This window comes from Mastigoproctus giganteus, chromosome 8 (assembly GCF_048544385.1).
Source record: "Mastigoproctus giganteus isolate SK-2022 chromosome 8, ASM4854438v1, whole genome shotgun sequence".
Taxonomy (NCBI): Eukaryota; Metazoa; Arthropoda; class Arachnida; order Uropygi; family Thelyphonidae; genus Mastigoproctus; species Mastigoproctus giganteus.
In genome coordinates, this window is record NC_143582.1 from 57,999,218 (window position 1) to 58,011,614 (window position 12,397).

The following is a 12,397-nucleotide window of genomic DNA, read 5'->3' on the forward strand; positions in this document are numbered from 1 at the left end:
TGCATGGGTACTGCACACACAGCATTTCTACTACCAAGGTATAGTCTTAATGCATTGTTTTAATTCTTCTCTGTGTGCCATCTCACGGCAAATGTCTCTGTCTCTGGTAACTCTGAACAGGTAACAGCTCCTCGGTGTTCATTCCTGTCCAATTTTTAATGTTATCAAGCCACGATATACGTCTTCTCCCAGGCTTTCTGCTTCCTTAATTCTCCCCTCAATAATTAGCCGTGGATTAATCGTTTTAATTATCTCTCATATTGTGAATAACTTCACAACGAGTTGCCATGGTATTGCATTACCTCGAATAAATAACGCTTCACCAATGGAGAAGACTATTGTTACTTATTCTCGGCCGATACCACCACCCAGACCGGTCCGTTTCTAAGCTTGTTGGCTTCTCATCGGTGGGTGGGCAAGTACCCGGTTGTTGTAATAGTGACAACCCAGTCATGAAGTATAACTCCACAACTTAACTCGAATTTTTTGTTTAATTTATGCATAATTGAAAAAAATCGGTCAAAAAGCAGAAGATTAATATAATGGATTATATCGATCTTTACACATTACTAAATTAACGTGAATTAAAGGTGCATTCCTAAAATTGTCTAAACGATTTTACGAACTTTATGCACGAACTACATGAGAAAAGCAATATAAAGTTCGTCATGCGGTTGTCAACATCAGCGATTACTAATATTGATTTTTTTTTTTTTTTTAAGCGGGAGGAAATTGTGCATTTTGTGATCGCCTGCAATGAAATACATGCTTTCTAGCGAATACTGACTCATAAACCGCATTTCGAAAAAAAATACTTCCAATTTTGTACTAAAACGAGATGGCTCATTTGCTTACAGGCACAGAAGCCAAGAACATATAATATGAAGCAGTGTGCAGTTTTGGAACGAAATATTAGAGTTACCCACTTCTCGTATAAAACTCGTGCAGTTTATGCCATCTCGTACATGTCGTATTTAAAAATATTAAAATATAAAAGTTATATATTAGAGTTAAAGTAAAAATACATTTGCATATATTGCTTAATATTATGGTCCGTGGCCTCTATCTGAAATATAAGAGTGGTCCGTGGTTTTCACTTGAAATATAAAAGTGATCCGAATCTGAAAAACGTTGGTTCACTTCCCTGGGTAACATTCCAGGCTACTAATCATGGCGATTTGATTCTACTATGCATGTGGCTGTTTCTCTTACCAACACAAATTTGTAAACAAATAAGCCATAACTACAGCATTCACTATAGTGATGTCTTATTTGCAGTGAATTTTTATGTAAAAAGTACATTTGAAAATTAAAAATTTAAATCTAAGTTCGTTCACTTAAATTAGTTACTAAACATATTTTTATTCACACAATTTTCTTGTTTTCTAAGTGGAAAAATAGGTGAAAAAAAAATCAGTATACGCACAATTATCACTGGTCAGAAGTTAAAAAAGTGGTCACATTAAAATCAGTGATGCTCATACGAGTATAATATATGAAGTCCATATATGTAGCAGCCTGTACTGCAAACTGTATAATTTGAATAGAATATGTACTGACCCAGGGCTATTTTAACTTGCTAGCTCATTATTGAAAGTCAAATCTTAGATTATAAAACAGAAAAATTATAATAAGAATAATTTAAGTTTATTTATTTAAGTCATCTAAATAATGACTTAAATAAAAACACACTTTCTTTATTTAAGGTAGCACATTTTCTTATTCAGAATGTGCGAAAACACAAAACACTGCTTATTCATATTTTAAGCGGTTTTTTTTTCGAAACATGGTGCTATTCTAGCAATTACATTAGTTAGATAAAAAAAAAACAAGACTTTTTAAAAAAATCTAGAAAGACTCACCTGGCATAATAATAATTTCTGTAAAGCTAGAACAAAATATTTGCATCCGAATTGGGGATAACACTTACACACTAACCACAAAAAATACTAATGGCTGCAAAAATAACGAACGCACCGCCAAAAGATGTGGGCAAATTAAAACCGCGCCCTCTGGCATTAGAAGAATCTAAAAAATTGTATGGAAATAGTGAAGTAGTGATTCTTGGCCTCCTGTATGTGGCTTCATGGCTATAAAAAAAATTGAGAATGCAAACCACTGAAAACGTTGAATAACTTACTGTTGCTGAATAAATTAAAAAAAGAAATAATTAATGCGTAGTTATAATTTAGATTTTTACTCAATGTAATAGTTTTCACACCAGAAATGCATTCAGAGTAATATTAAGGATTTAGAATTATAATGTGAAACTTTACTTTTGTTATGAAACTACAGTATTTCATGTGTAAAAAACTACAGCCATTATCAACCCACTGCAGGATGGAAGCCTTTTCAACGATTCACGTTGAGGGTAATGGACCATAATCTGCCACGCTGGTCCAGTGCGGGTTGGCAGATCGACCGCATTTAGTAGCCAGGGGCTTGAACGCCGATCTACTCAAAGATCGTGTGTTACTGCCCTCCCCCTCCTGACGACTCGGTTACGGAGGCCTAATTTCATGTATACATGTAGTCTATTTTTACAATTTCGTTATAGATATATGCTTGAAACTAGTTTTATACACCAGCAGTTATTATGATTTGTTCAAAGCGATACTTCCTTTGCTGACTTCTCCAACGACATCATTTACACAATTGTGTATTCTTAATTTACAAAATGAAAACTATTTAAAAATCCCACCTCTCTTTTGTTTTTTAGGTATTCGTATTTATGGACTTTTCTACTAACAGAGTTCAATAAATTGCGGAGAGAATATTAAGCATTTAAGAAAGAAACTAGATGAATAACAGCGACTTATCTTTTTCCTCTTTTATATCCCATTGCAGTTACCCGTGAAAGTGTAGCTTGCGACTTCATTGTAACTGTTTTTAGGGCATCCGTGGGGATTTCATTGCCCAACATGCATTTCGGTGACTAAATACGTTATCCGAGGACTACCGAAGTACCTCCTTAAAAAAAAAAAAAAAAGAAGAAGAAGAAAAAAAACAGTGCCAGTGAGCTAAGATGCCTCCTACTTCTTTTAGTTAAGAAAATGCTTTGCGTAACATTAATCAATTACTTCACTGCTTTCCATTCTTTATGAATGAAAAGCAGTGAAATAATTGATGCCTAATGAGTTTTAATAGCAATACAATACGCCATTACTTTGTAGATATATTACATGGTTGCTAACAAGTGCAAAAGAAAACAAATAAAATAAATAATAAAATAATAGTAATAATAATAATAATAAATTAAAAATAAAGAGATACATTATTAAATAAAATAAAAACCGGCAAATAAACTAAACATCATTTTAACATGATTTTATGAGGAGGTTTTCGCACAGCTTACTAAACACCTAACCTCTGAACCTCTAAAAAACATCACTGAGACAAATTAATGCGAACTCACCAGAACAAAATAACAGTAACTGCACACTAGGAGAAGCAGCAAATTGCGCATCAGCCATCTTGAAGCGGGCTTTGATCAAAGTCCAGATGTATAAGGTAACGATTGACATACGATCCATTTCATACTTCATAAGCACTGACGTCTACTTGAAAAAGTGGTGCTTTTGAGTTTCCTATTTTTTTTTTTTTTTTTTTTTTCATTTATGAAAGTGGCACTAATACTTGGTGGTGTGAGGGCATTCTCCTTGTGTGGAGAGTTGTACGCGTTTTTATTGCTGAGGGAACGTATTGCTTTGTCTTTTTCTTATTTCTATGATTTTATTTTGTTTTGATTATTAGGATATCTTGGTACTCAGGAAGCAGAATATTATCCTGCCAAGTGTAATCATAACTATAGCAATAATTTGCTGCATTAGCTTCATGGTATTGTGGTTTTGTTTTTTTCACAATAGTCATTATTATTATTATTATTAGCCATATGGTGCAAGGAAGCCTGAAGCTTATGCTGCACCAGCCAAAAAAAATTCCCGAATTACCCTGAGAGAGAGAGAGAGAGAGAGAGAGAGAGAGAGAGAGAGAGAGAGAGAGAGAGAGAGAGAGAGAGAGAGAGAGAGAGAGAGAGAGAGGAATCACCGAGAAAGAGAAGAATGATGATATCCAGCTCAGGACCCTGGGTGTGCCAGGCAGATGTGAGCCCCTGGGTTAGTCTTGACAGAGAGAGAAGAATGATGATATCGAGCTCAGGACCCTGGGTGTGCCAAGCAGATGCGAGCCCCTGGGTTAGTCTTGACAAGCCAGCTTATTATTCATTTCAACGACAAATACAACTATAGCGCTAAAGGTCATAGTTGCTCAGACTATGAAGGGTCTTCAAAATGATGTAATTACTATCTATAATAAAGATCTTTATCAAATACAAAAGTGTGTATGTACATATTTGTATGTACTGTATTTGTATTGGAGCGTGTGTTCACAGGTCAATTTGCATTGCTTAGCAAAACTGGCCCCTTCAATTTCAGAACTTGGATAATTCTTTGCAATAATTACCAAAACTACTCTGGACTTTTACGACACTGAAATAACCGAATTTCAGAGAGTAAGAGACATGTCTAACTTTGAATGAATGTTATGAGAAAAAATTATTTATTAAAATTTATTTTTATGAATGCGCCCTAACATGATAAAAATTTCTTAATTTCTATCGTGTTAGAGCGTATTCATAAAACCTGCCGACTACTAAGGATGCAGGTAAGAAAACTGACATAATTTACTAGCAGTTATCGAATCTGCAACTTTGAAGGTCGTTAAAAGTTTCATGCAACCATTATATTTTTTAACGTGATAAATTAATAAACATAAATAGTAATAAAAATACTTTAGTCCTTCTGAGATTTTATTATTATTATTTGCAGTGCTATCTACATCCCGAATTTCGGGGCCCCTATTTCGGACCTAAACCAGCCGAAGAGAACAAACGTCACTTTTCAGCAGAGCAGCTGCGGGCAGGAGAAGGCATCATTCACTTGCAGTACGGTACCAACAAAGGAGCCAATGCCAGCGGCCTCAACTTTGGTAATACGCGTCATATGTAATCCAAACCCTACCTCATCATCCTTCATCCCAACCCAGCTCGCCACTGCCGCCTCCGACTATTACGAACGACTGTTATTCTTTAACGATGCTGAAATTTTGGTTGATTTATTTGTAAAAACTTTGTTAGTTTATGTTTGTTACTGGTCGGTGTAACTGTAAATGAATAGTTCAGGCATTAAACTTTATATGGAGGTCCTCTAAATCATTGTTTTCTCTACACACATTACTATGACATTACAACTGGGTATAGCGGATCATATTTGATCCAACGAATTCAAACGTAATTCGAATATGATTACATTTGATTATATTTAAAGATCTATGAGATCTGAATAAAGAATAAAGTTCCATTAGCTCTTTTAGAGTGTGGCAATTTTTCTGATGCTGAATGTAGTCGACTTATGCACCCACAAAAGAAACTTGGTATCGATCTGCGAAAATCAGCTAAGATGAGTGTTCATTAAGCTTTAAATCAAAATCCGATAAATACTTTGAAAGAAATATCAACGGCAACTTCTTCAGTTTCCACAATTAGACTCTGCGATGGAAAAGTGGTTATGTTACTTTACTTTAATTGGAAATGCTCGTGTTTGAACCAGTTGATGACACAAGGAATTTACTGAACCGAAGAGCCAGAAAACATTGAATTTCAAAGAAATACAGTACTCTATTGAATTTCCACAGTACAGAAGTGCGTTAAAAGGTAATAGTAATTAATAATAGGTAACTGAATTTCGGGAGCATAATAATTTTTCATTGTGATTGTTACTCAATGGTGTAGTCTTCTAAAAACCTGTGCACACTCATGACTCATAGAAAGGAGAAATACCCTGTATATCACTTTCTAAGACGAGCTATATTATTGAGCTAAATGCAGCTATTATTATAGTGATGGACAAAATGATTCTTTTTTCCTGATTCAGTAACTAGAGAAAGTGACACGCGTGATTCGAGTCATTACATAAAAGTGGGTAGAGTCACTTCGAAATAAGTTCTTATCCAGCATAGTAGCAGTAACAAGTGAGTGAGTAATTTAATTGAATCACTGATTCTAGTCACTGAATGTCAAAATACAAGAAACAACATATAAGTTTAGTTAAATGAATAATTCTTCTATCTAATAAAAAAAAAAAAAAGCACGAGGCTTAAAAAAACTTGTGGATGTTGAGATCCTTTGAGTGCAGGGCCGCGTTAATGCTACTGTTAAACAAGCCATGGCCGAGGGCCTCATTTTCAGTGTAAATATTTTCTAAAGTATTGATAAAAATTTCTAATAGTTTTTACGGATGACAGAAAAATGTATCAATGTATGGATGAATAAAACTTTCTAAAAACAAGTTTTTTTTAAAAAACCTATGAGGGGGGTATCAAAAAGTTCGTACTCTTACCTAGAAATAACAGCCCTAGAAAGGTGAAACTTCACAGGAGCTTTAATCCGTTTCTATGTACTTTCCATATATAGTAACATTTCTCCCATCTGTGGATCAGTTGTTTAATGCCTTGATCATAAAAGCACAAACTTTTTGCCTGAAACCACGATTCCACTTCATTGATGACTTCCTGAGACGAATCAAGGCGGCGTTCACGCAATGGTTTTTCATTTCTCGAAACAAGAAGAAGTCTGACGGTCAGGAGAATAGGGTGGGTGCTGCAATAGTTCGAAGGCACTGGGCAACAACGTAGGTGGTGGCAACTGCCGTGTGAGCCGGTGCATTGTCTGACAGACGACGACACCTTTGGTTAACATTCCACGTCTTTTCACCTTCAAAGCATCGCGTAACTTTTTCAAAAGATTTATGTAGTATTCTCTGGTAAGTGTGGAACTACGAGGTAGGTAATCTGTCAGGGTAACCTCTTTTCTGTCCCAAAACATGGACAACGTCACCTTCGCAGATGGAGTGGTGTTTGCCTTTTTTGGGAGATGGGGAGGAGGTGTGCTCCCACTGCTTTGACATGTCTTTAGTCTCCGGATCATACTGGTACACCCTGCATTCGTCATTTGTCACCAACCGATCAAAAAAGTTCTCAACATCCGCATTACACAAATCCAACAGTTAGCGAGAACATTGCATTCGACATTGCTTCTGCAAAGGCGTTAGCAACCTGCGCTGTCAGCGGAGACCTTAGACATTTGCAGATGATCATGTAAAATGTGGTCTGCACCGGTAGCACAGTGGTATCGTCACCGTCCTCCCCACACTGGGTGGAAAAGGCCCAGGTTCGAATCCCGTCCATGACGCGAGGAACTTTAATGGGCTTTTTTCACTCCGTGGCTCAGTTAGTCGGTCTCAGGCGTAGATCGCAAAGTTCCCCCCCCCCCACCCAGAAAGGGGTTTTTCGTCCAGCAAAACAGACAAATCGACCATAGCACACAGACAAAGAGAGAGAGAGAGAGAGCATGTGAGTCATAAGACACACAGCACGGCAGATGAATTTAATTATTCGGGTGGCCTAAAAATAATGGTTTGGTTTTTTTTTGGTTGGTCATGTAAAATGCTGTGGGCAGACCCATAACAAATTCCCACTGCATTTGCGATGAAATGAATTGTCACACTTCTGTCACTCAGCACCAGCTGCTCAACCTTTGCAACCGTGACTTTGGTTAACATTCACACACAGACTCACATTAACGGTGAGACGGTTGAACCGTCTCACTGTCTGTGGATGTTGATGGCCTTCCTTCTCTTGGCACGTCAAAGACACTTGTACGACCGCACTTGAACTCCCGTTTCCAATTTTTTACAGTGTCATAGGATGGACAGTTCTGCCCATACACAGCTTTCATTTCTTCGTCAATTTCTTGAGCTTTCTTGCCATGCAAATATAGGAACTTGATCACTGCTCGATACTACATTTTGTCAACCATAACGTCTATCCTCAGATTCCGGGCTCCAACTCCAGTGTACGATCACCTACGGCAGTGGTTCCCAAACTACTGAGATCTACGGACCCTTTCAAAAATCAAAAAAAGTTCACGGACCCCTTCAAATATGGAAAAAAGTTTGCGGACCCCTATATGTAACATATGCATGTTATATGCATGTATGTTTTTTTATAAAAATATGGTCGATCACCGTTTCGCGGACCCCCTGGAACTGGTCTACGAACCCCCAGGGGTCAGCGGACCCCTGTTTGGGAAATGCTGACCTACGGGAATGAAATTTCATATGTTAGTTATTGAATATGTAGACAACTTATATTAAAAACAATATCTTACTAATGATGTTTTATCTAGGTCAGGGTACGAACTTTTTGATACACCCTCGTATGTAGTTTGATACCCCCTCTTATGTATTTGTATTTATATGTATGTGTGTAATACATATATATATATATATTAAATAAGTAATATGGAAGGTAATATAAGTACACTGACATTAATAATCTGAATTTATGGGCTGATGTACTTCCGGTGGCAATGGATGCAATACGTCCATAATGTGTTGTATATCATAATTTTATAATGCATATTATGGGGAAGATTATAGTAAGATAATCATATTAAGATATATACCTAGACAGATCTATAGAAACCCGCAAAGGATAATATAATGTACAAAATTAGTACATGTATACAAAAGGATAATATACAAAACGTATTGTTGCTTACCCACAATCTAGGTGACTTCGTCTGGGGTCAACCACCCAAACTGAAAGTAAAACAGCGATAAGGATTCTGTTTCTGTTTTACTTTCAATTTTGGTGGTTGATCCCAGACGAAGTCACCTATCTAGATTGTGGGCAAACAACGATAAGTTTTGTATATTATCCTCTTCTCTCTCTCTCTCTCTCTCTCTCTCTCTCTCTCTCTCTCTCTGTCATTTGTTTCTTTATTCGCTTTATTTTCCTAAGTACCGAATTTTTTTCAAAGTACACTTTCTGCAATTTCAATACTGCTGAGCCTTGTTACGAAGAGCCTTTCCTCTGTAATGAGCATTGCCAAGTATCTGTTGAATTTATCAGTAACTTCAGCTGGATTATCTAATACTTTTTCACACCAATTACAAAAGGGTCCCATGTGATTGGCTTTCTTCCTTCCTAGCGATTTCTCATAGCCTTTCCCAGCCCAACCTTTTCTGTAGAACTATGATAGATAAACTGGGAGCTGTTGTAGGCTTTAGTACTTTTTCATCGCTCTGTATGTTTCCCTTTCTGTCTATCAGAATGGCCAGCTCCATATTTATCCCCCCTGGAATCATCCTCATGTTATGATACATATGCGTTCATGGTTTCTCTGATTATTGCTTCGAAGGTATTCCATAATTCTCTTGCATTAAGCCTCCTTCTGCAGTATGCCCAATTGATAGATGCCATATAGCGCCTTAAATTGTCATAGTCCGCTTTTCTGAAATTAAAACCCGTGCCTTTACCTTTAACTACTGCAACATCTTTCTTCATCTCCCAACTAAAGACTGCGTGATCGCTCCCTGCCAATGGTTCATGTTCTCCAAGCCCTATGATGTCAACTGATTCTTGAGTAATGACGAGGTCTAGAATATTCTTACCCCTAGTATTTTCTCTAGCAGGTGGGTACAAATAATAATTATCTCCTTTATACATAGAGAATTTAAGGCCAAAAATCCTCAGACTACCAGAAGAGATTACTGTCATATAAATTAGTGCAATGGCATTAGATAGTAAACTCTTCTAGCAGTCTGAGGATATTTAGCCCGAAATTCTATACGTATGAAACTACACCCTACTTGGCATTTCCTATATTGTAAAATTAATTCGCAAGTGGGGGTTAGCAGCTGTTATACAATCGGGATATTTGTCCAAACACCGATTAGGAGCCAAATAGCTCTGAAACGGCTGTCTGAATGGTGGTATTCACAATAAGTAGCAACAATCTTCTCTACTGCGGAAGCGTTACTTATTGGAGGTATAATGAGATAGGAAACTCGTTGTGAACGAATTCACATTATGCGATGTTATGGAATGATGTTACTGTACAACTTCAGTTGGTTTACAGCGTATAGAAATTATGCTATTGCGCTAATTTTTATGACAGTCATCTACCTTATTTCAATATTTTGTATCCCACCCAGTTGCTGCAATCAGTAAAGGACAAGTTGAAGTCACCCATAATAATACATTCGCACTTGCTTTCCCAATTCATCTGCCAGTAGAGGCTGTCGTCATACTTTCCACAGTCTTCTCGTCTGCACTTTACTCCCACTCTCATTATACCTTTGCTTCCAACTAACTTACACCACAGATTCTATGCTGGCCAGAGAAACTTCTGAATCTGCGAAAGCTTTTCATGAGAAGCTTGACTCCATCACCCGTTCTCTCTTTGCTTTTCTTCCTAAATGCATTGCAAATACCACAGTGAAATTCATACCTCACTTTCCGGGCAACAACAACACGTTTCCACTAGCCACCTTATATCGACAGTAGTTGTCCTAACTAGGAAATCGAATTCAGTCATTTTATCAACAACACTTCTGATACATCATGGTAGACACGGTTAAGAGAAAGAATTCATCTATAATTGACTACTCTGAAACCCCCCTCCAAAGATATCCAAACTTGTTTCTCTCAGAATTAGCTTCCTGTTCTTTAGAAACATCGTTACACGCAAACCATTTTACCAATATCGACAGCTGCGGCAAGAAACAAATCTTGAGATGTGGGCAAGCGTTACTTCACTAATATCATCAGAAAACGCGTGAATGATTTTTACCCATTTCCGCTACCTCCTAACCAGCAGTTTCTCTGAACTCTTAAGATCTCCTAAGTAACATTTTTAAAAAGCCATGCCACGACAGTTGTTCACTGCATTCCGTCTGTACGCAGAAAATTCCTCCCACCTGCTAGAGTCGACCACACTGATAAATACACCCCTTGCATTGTGTCCATGCAGAATTCCTTAAATTCCTTGGTAGAATCGCCGTCCTCTCCACACCGGATGGAAAAGATCCGAGTTCGAGTCCCATCGATCACGTCAGGAGTTCTTATGGGACTTTTTTCACAACGTGGCTGAGAAGATCGCATTGTTTTTTTCTCCTGGAAACTCGGGTTTTTCGTCCAGCAAACAGTGAATCGACCACAGAACACACGCAGTTTACAGACAGTATATACCGAGCAACATGCCTTTAGTCGCTGATACTCCTAAAACCCAATAACAACGACAATTCCTTAAAAAGTATAAGGAGTTCGTTGCAACGCTATTTTAATATGAAAATATCTTAACATAATTTAGGGTATTTTCGTATTAAAATTTCAAATTGGATATCCAGTTTTATTTTGGCTGCGCCCATTACAGTAATAGTAGCAGCAGCAGCGAAAAAACTTTGCCGTGCAAAGACGTTCTTTAATCTTGATGGAACGTATTCATTGTGTGATACGCTGATCATCAATAGGAAGTTTCTGTTATTCCTCAACACCTTCGTTTCCAGCATGAGTAGATTGTAATGTGCATATTGGTTTGAAGGAAGATCATTCTACTTTAGAAATTTAAAAAAACGTAAATTCAAAAAAAAAAAAAAAAATCAATTTTATTAGTGCCAAGAAATTTGCATTCCGATTTGCAAGTATAGCGGATTAATGGTACATAAATACTCAATCAATTGCAATTGGACGCCATTGGCCTCCTTTCAGCACCTCTACAACAGAGTCTTCAGTTGTTCATCTCCGATTTAAGTAATCATCCTGGACGAAGCGGTCCTCATTCGAAAAGTCAGTTTGGAAATTCGTCAATTAGCTGATGCCTAAAGGGAGAAAACAATCCATAATTAGTGAACTGGATCCGTAGACGGGATTGCCCTTACGAAAGGACACCAGCGCAAATAGATGACTGCACCGTATACCTCCCCCTCTTAACGGCAAACGTCTGCCGCGCTAGTGCCCCCACTCCATCGTCGGGATCCAGTTCGCCCGTCTTGATCCATCCTATTCTTACAACGCAACAGTTTTTCGGTTTCTCGCCTTAACTACCCTCCCCATGAGCTCCTTTGATGGACACGTTGGTTTCCACTACGCAGCACCCCGTGTGGGAATAATGAACGTACCCTCCATCCTCCTAACGGGCATCATACGTACAGCAGAGTGCCGCTCAGTTGAAATCCAAGACGTCCATCGCCCATCACATTTAAACAAAAAAAAAAAAAAAAAAAAAGAATAGAAAAAGCATACTTACGAACTAATATTACTATATTAGGAAACAGGTTCTAAGTATCATAATAGATAAATATAATTCTATATATTAAAAAAAGTTTAATTTTAATTACTAATTTTTAAGCTATTTGTTAATAGCTAACTATCTGACTCACTAACTAACATTAATGAATATAAATATCATAATCATCATGAACTTGGTCTGCAAGTGAGAGAATTGTAATTTCAGTTTTGCACAGTTGAACGTTCCAACTACGTATAATCAACCTTG

General features: G+C 37.3%; 1 protein-coding gene across 1 annotated transcript in view; it reads left to right on the forward strand.

Moving 5' to 3' along the window:
- LOC150081552 (muscle-specific protein 20-like) overlaps positions 1 to 5,209 on the forward strand; it is a 104,109-nt gene extending 98,900 nt beyond the window's left edge. Inside the window, exon 4 of the mRNA XM_090380102.1 lies at positions 4,827 to 5,209. Within this exon, the coding sequence (XP_090236228.1) occupies positions 4,827 to 5,006 (180 nt within the window). The 3' untranslated portion in view covers positions 5,007 to 5,209. The remainder of the gene's footprint in view (positions 1 to 4,826) is intronic.
- The last annotated feature ends 7,188 nt before the right edge of the window (positions 5,210 to 12,397 follow it).